The 18,513-nt window shown below is 45.8% G+C and overlaps 8 protein-coding genes and 1 non-coding gene across 9 annotated transcripts; 5 read left to right on the top strand and 4 right to left on the bottom strand. All coding sequences in view use genetic code 12, as the record gives it.

Moving 5' to 3' along the window:
- Positions 1-997: 997 nt before the first annotated feature.
- Positions 998-2,071, top strand: BCR1 (transcription factor BCR1; the record flags this gene model as incomplete). Its single annotated transcript, XM_025488300.1, has 1 exon — positions 998-2,071. The coding sequence occupies one exon, from the start codon at positions 998-1,000 to the stop codon at positions 2,069-2,071; it is 1,074 nt and encodes a 357-aa protein (XP_025342962.1).
- A 1,576-nt stretch (positions 2,072-3,647) lies between these two features.
- CXQ85_004689 (uncharacterized protein) lies at positions 3,648-4,358 on the bottom strand (the record flags this gene model as incomplete). The annotated part of the gene is made up of 1 exon (XM_025488299.1): positions 3,648-4,358. The coding sequence occupies one exon, from the start codon at positions 4,356-4,358 to the stop codon at positions 3,648-3,650; it is 711 nt and encodes a 236-aa protein (XP_025342961.1).
- A 190-nt stretch (positions 4,359-4,548) lies between these two features.
- On the bottom strand, positions 4,549-6,144 carry PPZ1 (salt homeostasis regulator; the record flags this gene model as incomplete). Its single annotated transcript, XM_025488298.1, has 1 exon — positions 4,549-6,144. One exon carries the CDS (start codon positions 6,142-6,144, stop codon positions 4,549-4,551), a length of 1,596 nt encoding a protein of 531 aa, XP_025342960.1.
- Positions 6,145-7,821: 1,677 nt separating this feature from the next.
- On the top strand, positions 7,822-9,336 carry CXQ85_004687 (uncharacterized protein; the record flags this gene model as incomplete). The annotated part of the gene is made up of 1 exon (XM_025488297.1): positions 7,822-9,336. One exon carries the CDS (start codon positions 7,822-7,824, stop codon positions 9,334-9,336), a length of 1,515 nt encoding a protein of 504 aa, XP_025342959.1.
- A 452-nt stretch (positions 9,337-9,788) lies between these two features.
- Positions 9,789-10,175, top strand: CXQ85_004686 (uncharacterized protein; the record flags this gene model as incomplete). Its single annotated transcript, XM_025488296.1, has 1 exon — positions 9,789-10,175. The coding sequence occupies one exon, from the start codon at positions 9,789-9,791 to the stop codon at positions 10,173-10,175; it is 387 nt and encodes a 128-aa protein (XP_025342958.1).
- Positions 10,176-12,439: 2,264 nt separating this feature from the next.
- On the top strand, positions 12,440-14,077 carry CXQ85_004685 (MFS transporter; the record flags this gene model as incomplete). The annotated part of the gene is made up of 1 exon (XM_025488295.1): positions 12,440-14,077. One exon carries the CDS (start codon positions 12,440-12,442, stop codon positions 14,075-14,077), a length of 1,638 nt encoding a protein of 545 aa, XP_025342957.1.
- Positions 14,078-14,190: 113 nt separating this feature from the next.
- CXQ85_004684 lies at positions 14,191-14,310 on the bottom strand. The gene has a single exon (XR_003148181.1). It is a non-coding gene; the product is annotated as a 5S ribosomal RNA (ribosomal RNA).
- A 744-nt stretch (positions 14,311-15,054) lies between these two features.
- Positions 15,055-16,259, top strand: CXQ85_004683 (S-adenosylmethionine-dependent methyltransferase; the record flags this gene model as incomplete). The annotated part of the gene is made up of 2 exons (XM_025488294.1): positions 15,055-16,225; positions 16,249-16,259. 2 exons carry the CDS (start codon positions 15,055-15,057, stop codon positions 16,257-16,259), a joined length of 1,182 nt encoding a protein of 393 aa, XP_025342956.1.
- A 20-nt stretch (positions 16,260-16,279) lies between these two features.
- Positions 16,280-17,587, bottom strand: CXQ85_004682 (pyridoxal phosphate-dependent aminotransferase; the record flags this gene model as incomplete). The annotated part of the gene is made up of 1 exon (XM_025488293.1): positions 16,280-17,587. The coding sequence occupies one exon, from the start codon at positions 17,585-17,587 to the stop codon at positions 16,280-16,282; it is 1,308 nt and encodes a 435-aa protein (XP_025342955.1).
- Positions 17,588-18,513: the final 926 nt, after the last annotated feature.

The following is an 18,513-nucleotide window of genomic DNA, read 5'->3' as shown; positions in this document are numbered from 1 at the left end:
TCTCTATCTTCCACTCACTTCCCCTTCTCCCTTAACTACATCCTCCCACATCTCTCCCTCCCTCCCTCCCTCCCTCCAATAACCGAAGGCTCTTCGGTTCGGCTCGTCCCTTTCTTCGCCTTCCCACCACTTTTTTTCCCCCATTTCCCTCGTTTTTCTCGTTTTTTTTTCGGCCTGTCCTGTGCCTCTCCTGCCCCACTGGGCTTCTGTGCGTTCCCTTTGGCTCCGCGCTGACGGACTGCGTTGGGGACTGCGTTGGGGCTGCGCTGCTGCCGCTGCTGCTGCTGCTGCTGCTCCTGCTCGACTTCTTCTTTTTCTCGCAGGTATTTTTTTTTTTTTTTTTATTTTTCTTATAGTCCCCTCGTCCGTGGTGGCTGCCATTGTGGTGCATTTTTTTTTTTTTTTTCTGTATTCTCGTTACCCTTTAAAACCTTGTCGCCTCGCTCCTCGGGGTGTGAAACTTTTTCTCGCTTTTCGAGCCCGTTATCTGATTAGCATCTTTTTTTTTTTTTGTGCTTGGTTGACTTGTTGTCGTTTACAGCCTTCTCCTTCCTTAAAACAGGCTAACTCAAAACCTCCCGGCGATCCCGTACACTTGATATTTTCATTTTTTTGGTCAATTATTTTATTATTTTTTTTTTTTTTTTTTTTTTTTGCGTTCCTCCACCATCGTGTCTCACCGCCGTTGTTCGTTCGTCGTCCACTTCCAGTCAACATTCTTTTCCAGGACTCCCTCCTTTTTCCCAAAGTTTGACTTTTTCGGACCCTTGGCTCCTACTCATCCATTTCGTCAGGCCTCCCATAGTGTACCTGACCCCTTGCTAGTTCAGATCTCTGACTTATCCTGATTCAGCTTGATCTCCAAGAAAGAAATACCCTCCTAATCACTTCCCACCCAGTCTGTTTTACCTTTTCAGTTGACCTGATTCTGTCCGTGGCACCCAAGTGACAGAATCATTTATCTACATCCACATTGCATTCCACTACATCTCCCCCAATGACAGACAAGAAACCAAAGCGCCCTTCCAAGGGGAGGGTCTTCCAATGCACGGGCTTCCCCAACTGCAACAAATCTTTCACTAGACTGGAACATCTCGCCCGTCATCGCAGAAAGCATACTGGTGAAAGGCCTTTTACGTGTCCACACTGTTCAAAGAACTTCTCCAGGTTGGATAACCTCAGGCAGCATAAACAGACGGTCCATGCCTATGAAAACTACATCAAAAAGCGTACCGAGGTCAAAGAGGACTTCCCACAGACGTACCTGGCCCCTCCTCCTTCTCAACATCCACAACATCCACAACATTCACATTCACATTCACATTCACACTCACATTCCCAACAACATCAACCACATGGCCTTTATTCTACTCCTCATTTACCTCACCCTCAGAGACCCCTCGTGCTGCCTCCTTCCCTGGGTCTGCCTTCCTACGGCGTCTACTATCCATACGTGAATGGTCCTGGGCCTAGCCCCAATGGGACTTCTTCGGTACCTCCACAGCAGCTCTCCCCACGCCTTCGTGATCCTCCAAAGTTCAACCCAAAAACTCGTCCAAGACCATTGGCTCTTGTTCACTCCTTTACTGACGATACTTTGCTTACTTCGGAACATGAACGTCTGCGTGGACTTCCGCCTACCGGTGAGCCACCCCTTCGTACCGCTCCTCCAGCTGCTACATTTGCTCAGGCTGGCTCTCTAAGCGCGTCGCTGCTGCTTGCGCCTAGCTGGGCCCTTCCGGCCCCTGGTTCTTCCAGATTTGCATATCTTACGCCTATGATGGTCAGTCCGCTTTCACCTCTATTTCACCAGCTGTTTAACCAAGTAGCGGTGAATGGGAAATCTACAGGCAGACCGCTCCTGGCCATTGGAAACGGAAATGGCTCCAACTCTCTGGTCAATTCAGTGGCCTCTGATCAACCTCCTCTGGATGCAACACAGTCCCTCCTGCCTCCTGCTCTACCGCCAGTGCGTGTGCCAAAGGGCCTGTGGTTGAAGGATGTGCTTAACAAAGATGAGGAGAAACCATCTAGAGTGGCTATTAATAGTTTGATTGAGGAGGAGAAGTGAACTGTTGTTGTTCATTTTTTAAGCGATGGCGCAAAGTGAAGCAAAGCAGCAAGTACTAAGGTTATTCTTACGAGAGAGCCATGCGAGGCTGTGGGCCCATCCCCATCGTCGACCCCCTTAACGAATGACTATGTTTTAGAAGCTACAGTCGTCACCATACCCAGTTTATACTGAAGCCTAGACACAATGCTGATCATTTACAAACGTTAATTTTCAACTTTTCACATCCATCTTACTGGCCTTTTTTGTTGGTTCCTTGCACGCGGAAAGGCCCCGTTTAGACTCCACCAACGTTCTACACGCGAAGCCGCGATGCTGCGAGCACTAAGACGAGGGGTTCCGCAAAACTGATCCTTTCTGGAGGGGGCTCCTTGTACCGAGGTAAGATCCATGCGGAGCAGCTGCCAAGCTGTGAAGAAACACAGGCCCCGCGAGGATCTACCAGAGCTCAATCTGGCCTTTTGGGCAGTGTTTTGTGATCAAGCTCCATCGCCCATGACGTTTTTTCTTGTTTTTTCCAAATTCTAAACAGGTGGCTTATCGTCGTTTACGCAAGGCTACGTGAGCGGATTCTGCGAAACTGCAAAGATGCAATCACAAAATCTACAAGCAAGTCTGCCAAGGAAGACTCACGTCAATAGGGGCCATTCGATGCCGCACAGCAGCGGGGGGGAAAAACTCCACCGACGCATTTTTCCAACAGGTGTTCGTTGCCGAGGTGGACTGAGCAAATATCGGAACTCAGATTAGCACAAAAACAATTAAGATTAAGTTTTTGTTGTTTTCAGGCAGGCGAAGGAAAACGCACATCCTCTTACGCTAGTGAGTGGGGTAAATCGATGGATTTTTTTTTCGTTTTGTGGAAGGTGAGGTAGCGAGATTTAGAGGCTACCGCGAGAGCTAAAAAATAAACTACGAAAAAAAAAAGAACAATCTAAAGGAGATGATGTCACTGATCTCGAAGCCCCACCCCCTTCTCCACAGAAGCTGTCGTGGACGGCGATCCAGAAGCTTCGCCTCCTGCTAACCTGAAATTGGAAATTCGAAGTTGGTGAAATTTTTCACCCCGAACGCTCCCGGGTTCTGTGTACCATCTGCAAGTGGCTACATGCATTGGTACTTTACAGGAAACCGTCTGCGAAAACGGTGCCTGCGAAACCGACTGGCGTCATCGCCTCGAGGCGAAAAGACTAAAAATGAAGAAAAGAGTCTGGAGCGCTCGGAGCCACTCATGGCAAACTCCTGACGCCTCACAATATTTTTTTCAAGGCACCATGGCAATATTACTAAAAATAAGAGACGGTTTGCGTCATCAGGGACCGCCCAGAACCCTTGTCGTCACTTTCCGCGCAGTCCAGGGTGGTTGAGCCCATCGCTTACGCATCATCAAGGGCCTGGCTTGAGCTGGTTACATTATGATGTCCTCGGCCCCTTCCCTTTGCTTTTGTGGGACCTAATACGCCGAAGGGCATCTCGTGTGCCTGCTCGTTTGTTCGTTACTTGCTAGATCACGAACCCTACAATTACATTCTTTTCACGATATTCTTTTATATATAACCATGTATTATAATCCACTTTATCCAGATAAGATCTGTGGCCGTTTGAGCTGCGTGTGCCCGTTTTTTGCAACCAATGCTAGCCGTTCCACTATAAGCAACTGCTGCTCGAGCCGCTGTACTTGTGGCTCGTCTAACACACTTTGTAAAGCCTCCACCGTCTCCAGCACAATATGGTAAATCTTATCAAGATTCGCCACGTACTGAACATACTTCTCCCATAAAGCCTCGTCTAGGGCCAACTTCTCCTGAAGCCTCTTCTGCCTTAGATCGGTGATCTTCTCTATATTGTAGTCGCAGACCAACTTTGTGAGCTGTGGAAGTATCACAATCTGAATTAACTTTTCATAGCCTTGGTACGATCTGTAGAATTGCTTGTTTTGTTCACACCTGGCCTTATGTAACTCTGCCAACGCCTTGTTGTCTATAAGGAGCTGTCGAAGACGAGTATTTTGCACTTCTTCAAACTGCTCGACGTGGTCCATCTTCAGGAGGTATTTTTCGTCAATTAAAGCTCGTAGACTATCAGATTTATTGGAATCTGCCTGTTCTTGATGCTTTTCTTTGTTGTTTTCGCCCGGAAGTTGCGGTAGGGTAATCTTGGTATCTATGGAACGCGAGATGTTGGCGAGGATAGCCTCGTTTTCCTGGATTTTCGTGGACAATTCCTTGACCAAGCGATTGATAGGCCCATGGTTTTCCATGTTTAGTAGGTACTTGTAAGTCGCCATGGCTGTTGCAGAGGAAGTTCTTATGAGTAGTAGTAGTTCAAGTGGTAGGTGAGGATCGCGACTTGGGGTACAGATCTCCTTCGGGTAATACATCAAGAGTCCTATCGTTAGTTTGTATTTGTTACTTGTCACGTTTGTGCTGTAGCTTTGCTTCTTCGTCACTCATACTGTATCATCAGATCTCATTACTTTATCTGCTCTGTTGGCGCTGCAATTGAGCCGCCTTACGCTCTTGCTTTCCTTTCTTCATAGTCTGCTTCAACGCGACCGAGTCCAACGGGTCGAGAAGCTCGAACGAACAAAGCAACTCGTCCGAAACACTCATGACTGCTCCCCAGTTGTCGAACTCTCCGCAGTAATTCGGCGCACTAAACACTGTCACCAAAGTTCTATCATTAAAGAATTCGTAGCCGTCTTCAACAACCATGTGCGCCCGGCACACCAAGTCAAACCCAAACTTTTGTAAGAACTTGTTGATGGCGGCTTTCGAGAAAACATATGATACACCTCTTTCATTGTCTTCCCATTCATTCATCGTATCTGCGGGATCCGACCAGAGCAAGTCATTGAGAAGACCAAAGTCTGGTACATCCGTCGGCCTGGCAATGTTTCTGATTTCCTCCATGGAGTTGAGGACGGGCGAGAGCCCGCCATGCACGCAGAAGATTTTCCCGGCGACGATAGCAGCTATGGGTAATGTGTTGAATGTATCGATGAAGAGCTTCCATGTCTTGATATTGCAACGACGCTTGCACTCATCGTAAAAACCGTAAACACGAGTGACGTTAGCACACTCGTGGTTACCTCTAAGAAGAAAGAAATTTTCGGGGTATTTGATTTTGTAACAGAGGAGGAGGAGAATTGTCTCCAAGGACTGTTTACCTCTGTCGACGTAGTCACCCAAGAATAAGTAATTTGTCAGGGGTGGGAAGCCACACTTTGTGAAGACACGAATCAAGTCGAGATATTGGCCATGCACATCGCCCACCACCTTGACAGGCGGACTGAGCTCAAGCAACGACGGTTGCAGTAAGAAGATTTCCCTAGCTTTTGAGCAAATGAGTTGGATCTCATTGTTCTTTAGGCAAAGGTTTTTTGTTCTCTTTCCTGAGTAGCCAGCATCAAGGAGTCTTTGAATGAAGTCTTCAATCTCGAGTGGGTTCAGGCACTGGTTGGCGCCTTCTTGGTCAAACTCCTCGAGTGCTCTAGATGAACCACGCCTCGACGGAGCAGTCTTGGCCGATATGGAGGAGCGAGCTGATCTCTTAGAACTCACTGAGATTGTATCAGACTTATCGCCAGGAGTATCAGAATTGCCATTGCCATTATTGGGTCCACCCGTGCCCTGTGGAGTAAGGCTTGTATTGGGGGTCTGGAAACTTGAGTTGGTTGGCGACTTTGAAAATGATGCGGGCCCGTCTTCTGTGTTGCTGTTCAGACGAGGAAGAGAGAGATTGCCGGAGAATTCTGTATCGTTGGTGTTTCTCCTGATCAATATAGGCAGTTTGGGTTCAGGTGTTTGCATCAGGGGATGAAGGAGGTCGTCGTCATCCTCTTCATCGTCGTCATCGACAATGGCAGATTCGCCAGCGTCGTCGGCGCCATTGGGGATGCTATCAGGCCTCGGTAGCGAGGCAGTGGAGCCCTTTCGACTGTTCATCCGAGGCAGGTCGTCTTTGCTGCCAGAGAGTCGAGACCGGATGGAGCGATTGGACCGCTGGGACATGCCAGTATCGGACCGAGAAAGTGGAAGGCCATTTTTGGATTTGGATGGCGAGTTGCCCATGCCGTTTATCGGGCTATCTTAGATGGGAGGTGGTGAGTCAGTAAAGATTGCTTCCTGGAAAACAATAAGCCGGGCCAAGTAAGGGACAGCGTGATGTGGGAAAAACCAAGGTAAAGCGGGAAGAAAGTGAAAGCTTCAAAGCTTAATAAATGGACTTTCTTCGAGCGATACTTGCTGCTTTTTGTGAAAGCTCCTTTCGGTTTTTGCGGAACGAAGGAAGACAGACGGGGATCAAACTTGGTGCCACCAGTCAATGAATTAAAACCGGTAATAGGGACAAGTTGGAAAAGGGTCTTATTTTTTAATGTATGCAGCGGGAGATTCGTGCTGAAGCTTTGGTTTCCAGAATGTGGATCACTGGACGAAAGGTAGCTGCTTCTGAGTTGGAGATGGGAGTTCAATGTAGGAGCCAGTTCTAGATTATGTGGTTTGCGCACGACCGCCAGCAAGATACGCCAAACGCCAGGGAAAGCTGTTCTGGGGGGTAAGAAGGGTCGATTTGAAGAATTGGTGGGGTGAAAAACCCCCGGTTACTGATTTTTTGGTATTTTTGGTATTCTGCCACTGCAACTGTGGAGGGTCGCCTTATCGGTACCAGACAAGAACCCCAAGGTATACAGAGATAGAGATAAGAAAAAGGTCAATTTTAGTGGATCTACAAACCCAACAAAGCCACTTAAGTCCCCTTTATTCAACCAACCCCAACCACTTACTAAACCCATCGATTTGTGGCTGGGCCAAGGAGGCTATGGAAGGGTAGAAATGGTTGCGAAAAACAGAAGAAAAAAGAACAGGTTAAGAAAAAAAAGAACGGTGCATGGAAAGACAGAAATGGCCCCATTCAAAGATTGCCCTGGGAAAGACAAGAAAAAAAATAATAAAATAAAGCAAAAAAGAAAAAAGTAAAGCAAACGTGAAAAAAGATCTTTATCTAGCAGAAATCGAACAATCTGGTGTGGAAGTTAAAAAGTATATTTAGGCACCTTCCAAGCAGTTTCTGGACCTTCCAGGCGTCCTCGCTGCGTGTGACCCAGCAACACTTGCTGCTGGAGAAGACCAAGAAGAAGAGGCTGCAGAGGGAAGAAGTGGAGAAAGGGTGGATTCATAGGTTTAGTGATTTAGTGGTTTAGTGGTTTAGTGGTTTTTTGAATTGGTGGTTTTGGCTTTTCTTCAGTTTAGGTATGATGGTTGGCTGGTGGATCTATATCTATGGCACCTGTGGAGGTGTGGCCTGGAAAGGTAATAGGCCCGGCTCGCTCGGAAGGTGTGTGGCTGCAAAGAAGGTTCGGGCCGAGATTGAAAAAAAATCTATATATAAAGATCCGTGAAGAAGACTTCGGAAAAAACGTCATTTTTTTGTAGTGCCAGGTTTTTTAAAGATTTGGTGTTTACTGGTATTATTGTTTATGGTCTGGTCTGGGACTGCTGGTCCATCGCATTTCGCAGCCATCCATAAGGCCCAGAAAGGTGCCATATACGGTGAAGGTGGCACACGAAAAACATTGAAGGTTACCAAATTGACATTCTAACCGATTCTCTTCATGTTATTAACCTCTTCAGCTTCTTCAATTGACGTGGCCTTCTCTTTACTCTCCTTTCTGGTGTATCTCTCTTTATGGTAGGTGATGCGCATCTCTGAATTCTCACCTACTACTACTTATACTTTACCCCAGCTTTATGCTTCGAATAGCCACACGCTCCTTCAGAACTTCAGCCAGACTCGCTAATAAAGGCCCGCTCATCCACGAAAACGGCCTTTACTATGGTAAGTTCACCAAGGAAGAATACGAAAAGGCTAAGCTGTACGTGACGACTCAGTACGAGAAGCTTGAAAAAGAGATCAAGGGCACGGAAAACGTCAGAGAGAACGTCGGCAAGATGCCCCAGTTTCCGTCTAAGGCCCCTGCAAAGGGTGTTACCAATTTGCTGGACTTTTTCCAGGAGATGATCAAAACTACTGGTCCTATTCCCTTATCGGCTTATATGAGACAATGTCTTACGCATCCTGACTTTGGTTACTATACGACAAGAAACCCGCTAGATGTTAAGGGAGGTGATTTCATCACTTCGCCTGAAATCTCCTCTGTGTTTGGCGAGATGATTGGTATTTGGCTTTACTCAGTGTGGACTACCCAAGGTTCACCTAAGAAGATCAGAGTGGCAGAGTTTGGCCCTGGTAAGGGTACTTTAATGCATGACGTTGTCGTTGTTTTTAATAAGTTTGTTAAGAAGAGCGGGGCTCCTGTGGATATAGAGATTGTTTTGGTTGAAGCATCCCATGTTCTTCGTAAAGAGCAGCATAAGCTCTTGTGCAACGAAGATGCCCTTTATGAAACCACCGAACAAGGCTTCAACAAATCCGTTTCCAAGTGGAATAACAAGGTCACTTGGGTCGACACAGAGAAGGATATCGTTGAATCGCCTGACGTTGCAAACTACGTTTTGGCCCATGAGTTCTTCGATGCTTTGCCAATTAAATCATTCACAAAAACAGAGCATGGATGGAGAGAACACGTTGTGGAACACACGCTGTCGGTGGTCAACACGCAGCCAAAGCTTGAAGCTTCAGAGTCTGGTCTGGCTACGGCACCAGAAAAGGATGTTCCAGAAGAATTGCAAACTGACTTCCACCTCACAGTTGCACCTAAAGAAACACCCTCTTCGGCTATCCCAAAGTTGAGTCTGCGCTACAGAGACTTACCTGTTGGCCTGAGGGTGGAAATCTGTTCTGACGCAGAACTCTACCTTAAGCATATTTGCAACTTGGTCAATGCCTATGGTAAAGACCTGAACCGTGCTGGTGCTGCTTTGATCATCGACTACGGCCCAGCAAATGAAGTACCCTCTAACTCTTTGAGAGGTATCTACCAGCATAAGTTTGTTTCTCCTTTCTACAAGCCTGGTGACGTTGATCTTTCTATCGATGTGGACTTTGCCAACCTTAAGGATTTGGCACAGGCTCATGTTGACGTATTTGGACCTTCAGAACAAGGCGACTGGCTCCATGAGATTGGTGTTGGCTACCGCTTTGACCAGCTTATAAAGTCTGCTAATCTGATGGCCAACAAGGAGCTGATTTACGATTCGTACCTCAGATTGACATCCAAGGACGAGAAAGGCATGGGCAAGATCTACAAGTTCCTAGGATTCTTGCCCAAGGAATCCAAAAAGCCCATTGGATTTGGTATATAGGCAGGGTTCACATTGAAGGGTTCTATGGCTGCAAAATGTCTCAGATGCGTCGGTCACAAATCTCAATGAAACTGACTTTTTGACTAACATCAAGTCAAAGTGATTCCAACAGAAAATATAGATACCGTTATTTCTGGCTTCTTCTTCCTTTATCGTGTTAGCAAAAAGCTCCGAGAGATTGCCGAGATGCGCTCTTCCAAAGGTGCATCATTACCTTCAACCCCGGACCCACAAGCTCAAAATACAACCAAAATAACCTTCATGACCTAAATTTCCTGCTGCAAATCATCCTTTTCTTGGTTCTTTTTTTCGCCACCCAGCCGTACGTGTTTGACCATGTGGGAGTCAGTCGACCGTTGGACTTCCTGCAGTACAGCCTGACTCTGAGCAAGCCGAAGTATGGAAAGATCCGATACGCTCTCGAGTTCTTTTCCACCACCAACAACTACAAGATGATTTCAAGGACGCTTCTTCGTGTGCCACGTGTTTCTGTGCCTGTGCAGCGTGTACGTTTCGCCTCCAACTTGTTCAACGACCAGACGCCGGCACCACCAAGGTTGCCCAAAGAGCAGCAGGAAGAGTTTGAGCTGCTCCAGAAAATGGCCAATTCCCAAGCGGCCATTGACGAGTACAACAGGCAAATAGAAGAGTCAGGAAGTGCCAACAGTGACTTCAACGACGACCAGCAGACCGATGTTGGCGTGCAAACGCAGTACTTCAAGACCGTTCCTGAGTTTGAGGGCGAAAGAAACCCTGAAACGGGAGAGATTGGCGGGCCCAAGCAGGATCCGTTGAGACACAACGACTGGTCGTTCAACGGACGTGTCACTGACTTTTAGGCTGGCTGTTTAAGGCATGTTTAGTTAGGCTAGGAGCCGGTATGGGCTGTTTTTTTAGGTGTAATGGAACATAGAACTATGAAGTATTGTAGGAAGGGATGGAAAGTTGTTTGATATTGGATGGCGAAGAATGGAAGTGCTGGGCACTTTTTCTGTTTTTTAATTGCAAGTTTATGAGTTCTAGTAGAAGTGATTAAGTAGGTTACTATCTTTCGCACATACTTGACAGAAGCTCCAAATGGCTGCAAACGGATAATATGACTGATACAAGAAAACCAGAATAATCGTAAAAAGTCAATAAATAAATCAAACTCAACTCAAGAGCTTAATGAAAGTTCCCTTAACCTCCACTCAGCATACTTTAAACGAAACCAGTACCCTAGAAGTTACCCACTGTCCTTACTACTACACGGCTATATCTATCCCGTAAACAGCACTCCAAATCATCCAAAAATTTCCAAAAACGGAAATCAGCCACATAAAGACACCTTCTTTCACCCGAGACGCCATAATAAGGCGTAGATGACAAATCCAACCTGAACCATTAACCCGACGGGTTACACGGAAACTGCTGATTAATGATAAGCCGATGCGAACCAAGCACAAAAGGAAAATATTACGATAACACCTCTTCTTCACGGCGCCGCCGTAAAGTACGTGAAGTTCGGTGACACGACGTAGCTATATGAAAATTCAATCACATTTTTGTCTCTTTTACATGGATATAGATGAAATCCATTTGATGTCGTATAGCAAGGCACTTGCTTCAGAAGTGTACTACTGTAATTAGCTGTATTTAATGCTACTGAGTTTGCAAAATGTTGAAATTTATCGGTCAGTGACTAACGGCTTTATGGTGCTCGATAAAAGTCAAACACAATTGAATAACCTTGGGCTATTGATACGAGATTGAACCCACCTGTTACATGTAACTGCCCGAAGGCGATATCAGCATCTTACAACTTCGAGGAGGAGCCACCTGAATTTATTAGATTTTCTTTCAATTCTTTGTGTAATGGAACCGTATTCAATTAGTAACTGCTGGGTAGACAAGTTAGAAAGATGAATGCTACCCAACCTTTTTCTCTTGTAAATGTGGTGTGAACCTCCCGTAAAAAGCACAGTAAAGCGTTCGGATACAACTAAATACCGATACTGTGTCCCTCCTGGAAATACTACATCAGCCTCGTACGGCTTTTAAAATCGGAAGCTCCGTTTCTGTAAAGATAGAGAGGGCCCTGCTTACGTGGAAAACGTGCATGAAACATCCACCAGAGATGGTCCAATTTCACAAACCCTTCGGCGTCCCGGTAACGCTTGGAACGTTTCGGAACATCCATTACTTCCCCCCCTTCGGCTTCACCCTTACTTACCCCGTGTCTTCGATTGGGTTCTTTTGGTCTGTTTCCCTGCATCGCCTCAGATGCCAAACCTTAGTAAGCTGCAAGCCGCTCGTAATCCACACTTCTGAGATACACCTTAATTGACCAAAAAATAAAAGTAGCCAATTGAAGAGGACAACGTGGCATTCTGCTTCGCCTCGATTGAGGAGTAAACGATAGTTAAGGGGAATTATGGCGAGATGGAGGGCCAGCTTATCTAGCTATTTAGCGAGCACATGTCACTTTTATTTGCTCGATTCTTCCGGAAACAGGTTTTCTCCGACACCGACACGGCCGCATAGTGAAACACATACGGAAAGATCCTCTGAAACCCGTGAAAAGCCGTGATGCATGAAATTCTTAATTTTATCTGAGAGGGGCGTGCTGGTTGAATCCACAGCTACGAGGGAGATGTTCCCAAAACGGATTTTCTCCGAAACGTCGTACTGCACACAGATAAACATGTGTCTAAGCGATGGCGCCAAAGATTACCTGAAAATTGTTCCGTTTATGCGTCGAGACACACTTAGCTCATTGGACTTGCGCAACCAAGCAAGTGTCGAGGGTTAGTTGGAAAAATTGCTTTCAGTTAACTATAGATCACTTTGGAAGTTCTTGTTGGTTTTCAAATACCGTTTTTGACGGGTAAAGAAATGTTTGTCTTGCCGATGGCGTAAGCAAACAAACGCATGCGCCAAAGCTGTCACGGAGAAAAACCAAATCGGGAACGTCTCCGGCGGATATATGTACGCCGTGCGCTTTTGCGGTAGATGATTGATAATAGGCATCGTACTTCACTCCTTGAAATCTTCAGTATAAATACCCCTTGCCTCTCCCCTTCCCTTCCAGTCCATCAGTTTCTGGATCCACCAACACTTTCTTATGTTTTTTGCAAAGTTTGTAAGAGAGAGCTTCTTTGGTAGATCCATCTACCATCTCTCAGGCAGAAAAGTGTTTAACTACCCAGAAGAACAACCAGACTATGTGATTCCAGCCAAGTACTTGGGCAAGGGCGAAGCAAGCATTGAATCTTTCGAACGTGAAACTCCTAATGATAGCGAGGTGCCTTCTGACTCTTCTTCTCAGTCCACAAAGTCTGACATTATACTAGTCGACTGGGAGGGCGAAGATGATCCAGAGAACCCATACAATTGGCCCCTTAAGTATAAGCTTATTTTTATTGCCCAGATTATGGCGCTTACTGCATTCGTTTACATGGCTTCGGCTATTTACACTCCTGGCATTGAGGAGATCATGAGAGACATGGAGGTGGGCCAGGTGGTGGCAACGCTTCCCTTGACACTTTTCGTGTTTGGCTATGGTATTGGCCCCATGGTGTTTTCTCCCCTTTCGGAGAATGCCATGTTTGGAAGAACTTCTATTTACATTCTCACGTTGTTTGTGTTCTTCATTCTTCAGATCCCAACTGCCCTCGTTGACAATATTGCTGGCTTGTGTGTCTTGCGTTTCATTGCAGGTTTCTTTGCCAGTCCGTGCTTGGCTACCGGTGGTGCTTCTGTTGGTGATGTTATCACCATGCCATTCATCCCAGTGGGTATTTCCTTCTGGTCTATTGCTGCCGTTTGTGCTCCATCTGCTGGTCCATTGTTCGGTGCCATTTTGAGCGTCAAGGCTGACTACCACTGGACTTTCTGGTTTGTCTGTATCACTTCTGGTGTTTCTTTCGTTGTTCTTGGCTGGTTGCTTCCAGAATCCTACTCCAAGACCATTTTGTACAGAAAGGCAGAAAGACTTAGAGCTCTTACCGGAGACGACAGAATCATGAGTGAGGGTCACATTGAGAACTCTAAGCTCGACACTCACGAAATGCTTATTGAGACGCTTTGGCGTCCTTTCGAAGTCATCATCTTCGAGCCAGTCGTTTTGCTTATCAACGTCTACATTGGTTTGGTTTACTCTGTCATGTACTTGTGGTTCGAGGCCTTCCCTATCGTTTTCGTTGAAGTCAAGGGCTTCACTCTTATTGAGATGGGTGTGGCATACATGTGTATCTTGGTTGGTATTTTGATTGCCGCAGCTCTCTACATTCCTGCCATTTACCGTCTGTTCACCAAGAAGATGCTTGCCAATGAGGAAGTCGCTCCGGAAGTGTTCATTCCAATCGCTATTGTGGGCAGTGTACTTATGCCAATTGGTATCTTTATCTTTGGCTGGACTGCCGCTGAAGACATCCATTGGATTGGTCCTCTTATCGGCGCCGCTGTCTTCGCTGCTGGAGCTTTCCTTTGCTTCCAAACCTTATTTAACTACCTCAGTATGTCCTTCTGGAGATACTTAGCCTCTGTCTTTGCAGGTAACGACTTGTTCAGAAGTATGATGGCAGGTGCTTTCCCATTGTTTGGCAGACCATTATTCCTCAACTTGAAGACTAACAGGTTTGCTGTTGGCTGGGGTTCCTCAGTGTTGGGTTTCATTTGTGTGGGCATGATTGCCATTCCTGTCTTGTTCTACCTCAACGGCCCTAAGTTGAGAGCTAGATCCAAGTACGCAGGCGCTTAATAGATAGATAGAGTATAATGATCATGATATGCATAGAACAACGGATGTAGGGGATGATAGAAGAGGAAATGGATAAGAAAAATAAAAATAGATACCAATAAAAAATGCAAAAAAAGACAGCAACACCACAATTTCACACATGGTCTCCCACTGTATTACTCACTGTGGCTCTTGGGCGCTTGACGTTCGTTGATCGGACGGGAAACAGTATTTTCGACCAGATTTGATCGCTGCCAAAATATGAAGGTTTAAGCAGAGGTATATCAATCAGAATGAAAGGTTCAAAAAGGCCCTGAGAAGCCAAAAATGAACTCATAATAAGTCAAATTAGATGTATTCGATCGGAATGGTATTTGAGGCCTCCAGGAGGCTCTGTATGCCAGAAATATGCTTTTAATGCTTTACAACAAGGAGAGTTAACAAAAAAAAAAAAAAGGAGAACCCCACTAAAAAGTCATATAAACGTGAATTATACTACTCCAGCGTTAAAGTGGCACCAAGAGTAGTATAATATCATACCTTCGCTTCGTAGGTGTCGTGAAACGTATTTCAATGTTTGTGGTCGGTCGGTGCAAAGCGATATCTCTTCCTAGCATGTACCAGTCGACTACATAAGCATTAATGGAGGTATTGAGGATATCTTTCATAATAATTGAAAGTTTTTAAGTCATTTAAGCCTAGCTCTTCTCTGTTTACAGTCCTATGGCGGTTAAATTCCTAACAAATGTTATGTTTTTAATTTAAAACATCCTCAACTCACGAAAAACAAGGCTTCTTGCAAAATTTACCAGTTACTAATAAAGAAGGATTTGTCATACTCCATTTAAACCCTCTATTATCCAAATATGACCCTTCATGGCTCCTGTCTGGCTCCTCCAATGCTGATTTCTTCACTTGTTAACTTCAAATTTACAAACCCGCACCCGTACCTCCCGTACTATCTTTATCTACTGCTCTCCTACTGAAGCCATCATCAGATGGACTTTGACCCTTTATCGCTATTCACGCCGCTGGGGTCGTCCATAAACGTGGAAATAGCAGTTCTGCTGCTGCCTGTTGAGACTCTCGACACGGTGAAAATTGAAAACTTCGAAACATCCAAGAATATCATAGCTCTGCTGCTTCCCGATGAGGAGGATGACTTGGCTGATTTAGTGCCTTTGCATATCCACGACTTGCCTTTGCTCAAGATGGAACCTCCATTTGTGGTAATTTCGGTGTTTCTAAAGCTTTTGGCACCACTAACGGTGCATAACTTCGATCCTCCTTCGGAAACCAACCAAGACATCGCTTCTACGTTTGAAGAGAAGAGCATATCTACAGAGGAAGCTGAAGGTGCTCTTGCTTGGTTAAATGGAAAGGGAAGGTTTTCCAGCTTGGAGTCGTTGGCTGCAGTGGCTACCTTGGCTGATCTGCTTAGGAAGTCATTTGTGGCTCAGTACAATGGCTGGTTGACCAGACTAATATCATCTGACTTGGAGTGGCTTGAGGACGACGAGATAGACAGCATAAGGTCATTGACGGCGCTACGGCTTGCGGAGAACTGCGGCAGGACCGCCCAGCCCGAGTTCATCAGACACATTGATATTCCTGGCCTCGAGAAGACTATATTTCTTAAAGAGCCTTCTTTGACGTCAGACAAGTTGGGCCTCAAGACATGGGGGTCACTGTTTATTCTTGGAAAACGACTTGCATCAAAACCAGCATACTTAGAAGGTTCAGTGTTGGAATTGGGTTCAGGCACAGGCTTGGTCGGTATGGTTTCTTGTGTATTGGGATTCCCTACAGTGCTTACTGATTTGCCTGATATTGTACCCAACCTCACCGACAACATTGAACTTAACAGCATAGAAAACGCTTCTTCGGATAGTCTCGACTGGAGCAATCCTAGAAGCTACTTGGAGGCACATAACCTGCCAAGATACACCACAATCATTTTATCGGATCCCTTGTATTCGTCAAAGCATCCCGCATGGATTGTCAGCATGATAAACACCTTCCTAGAAGACTCACCAGAAGCTAGAGTATTGCTACAGGTGCCCATCAGAAGAACATTCGAACAGGAAAGGGCAAACTTGTGGCATCTTTTAGACATCAACGGCTACATTGCACAAGAGGAAGATACTGAAGTTGGCTACGACGATTTCGGTGAAACCACATTCTTGTTCAAGAAGCTTCATAGAAAAGCATATACATAGTCTATTACAAATATTCCTTCAACTTCCTCAAGCGAGAAACAGCATCCTCAAGAATTGCGTTATCCTTGCAAACAGCGAAACGCACCGAGTTCTCCAAAGGATTATTTTTTCTATGCTCTTGCAAGATGAATTCAGTAGGGGGAATGCCAACCACGCCGATTTCCTTAATGAGCCAGTAAACCAACTTATAGTCCTTGGTTCCACGACCGAGAATATCATCTGGGTACTTGTAGTCGTCTGGAATCTTGAGTTTGGCAAAGTTCACCAAAAGGAAATAACCACCGTCAGCTTTCGTGTAAGGTAAACCAAGCTCTTCGAAAACCTTAGAAAAGATTTCATATTTCTTCTTGTATTCGTCACGAGTGATCTGGAAGTAGTTGTTCTCGCGGGCGGTTCCAAAAGCCTCAGAAACAGCCTGCTGCAAAGGAGAAGGAGTCGAAAAACAAATACGAGTATGTGCTGAAGTAACGTACTTGATCAATTCAGCAGGACCCTGGACCCAGCCGACTCTCCAGCCAGTGGCAGCAAAGGACTTACCAGCAGATCCAACCGTCAAGGTTCTTTCAGCCAATTCAGGCAACGAAGAAAGAGTAGCTGGACGAGGGAACTTGGGCAAATAGTACAAGTTCTCGTAAACCTCATCAGAAAGAAGAATAAGGTTATGTTTGACGGCCAATTCGCCGATTCTGTGGAGCTCCTTCTCGGTAAAGACCTTACCAATAGGGTTATGAGGAGTGTTGATGACAATGATCTTGGTTTTCGAAGTGAAGGACTTTTCAAGCACATCCCAGTCCACTTCCCACTCGTCTCCAGTAGTGTTTCTATTAGCAAACTCCTTTGGAGTCTTCAATGGCACGTATTTCACCTTGGCGCCTGTCATTTCGATGTTTGGAATATACTGGTCAAAGAATGGCTCAAACACCACCACTTCATCGCCAGCAGTCAAGAAACCGAAAAACACCGAGAATATACCCTCATTGGCGCCCGTAGTTACCAAAACTTGACTAGTATCAACCTTTCTGCCAAACTCTCTAGTGTAAAGTTCACTCAACAGCTTCACCAAGTTGGGGTTACCTCTTGCTGGAGCGTACTGGTTGAACTGAGCCTTCGTCAAGGCATGGTGAACCGACTCAATGGCAAAATCTGGTGGGTTATAAGAGAAGAATCCCTGACCCAAGTTAGCCACAGACTTACCCAGTTCTTCTTGAGCAGCAGCAGCAGTCTCGTTGATCAACGACCAAACATCTTTCTGGCCTGGGTTTTGCTGGAAATATGGGTTATGCAAAGCAGCTGGTCCGGAGGGAGTGGTCATTTTTCTGATACTGGAAAGAGAAGATCGGTGTATCCGGAGCATTCACTGGAAAAGCTTCCTAAGGTGTGGCTCACAAATCGTTATCTGCTGCGATAATGAGTAGAGGCAATGTGCACCACCTGGAGTTGGACAAAACGGGAGGTACTTAAGGGGAGGGGGAAAGAAGGGCGGTAGAATAAGGTAAAGGAGGCCCACGGGTTGAATTTTAAATTAATTTTATTGTTTTATCGGCTTGAAGTGCCTGGGTTCCCCTTGAAAAAGTCACGTGCGATAACGAGATGGACCGGTCGGCCGGTTTGAGCCGGTGGGTGCTAGTAAATTCAGAGATTTCGAGAGCAAAGTGAAGGTAGGGGTTGTTAGATAGACTGGGCTTACTGTGGGATGAACGGGACTTGTGCGTGTGTTGTTTCCCAGGGGGTTTGTTGTTTTGGTATTTGCGTTTGACAGGGGATGTGTCAGAATGGCTGCGAAAAAAGCCGGTAATCTGTAATATGAGTATATTAGTGGAATGGTAGGTTTTGAAGATGTCTTTCTATTTCTCTGTAATGTAGATTCTTCTGAACATTCGACTCCGCGTGGTCCACCTGTGGACTTGTTAATTCAGATTCTGTAGCTTGAGAGTATGGCACTGCTGCAAACTCAGAAGGCAGAGGAGGTTTCTGGACTGTCTTTCTTTTAAGAAAGGGCATAACGGTTCTTCTACTGCTGTTTTTCTCCATAGTCTGACCTTGTTGATACCTCCTGGAGCTGATTTTCAGCTTTGATGGTCCAAAATGGCTCTTTCCAGCCAGTTAAACGTTAACCGGACAGATCCCTATATGGGTTTGACTCTGGCATAAAGAATGGATCACACATCATGCGGACATTTAACGAGATAGACGAGTCACTAGGACTCTTTTCCTTGCTTTTGCTTGACGTTTGACCCT

Source organism: Candidozyma haemuli (assembly GCF_002926055.2).
Source record: "Candidozyma haemuli strain B11899 chromosome Unknown H_2014730914, whole genome shotgun sequence".
Lineage (NCBI taxonomy): Eukaryota > Fungi > Ascomycota > Pichiomycetes > Serinales > Metschnikowiaceae > Candidozyma > Candidozyma haemuli.
Note: the sequence above shows the minus strand (reverse complement) of the source record. Positions and strands in the feature narration are given on the sequence as shown.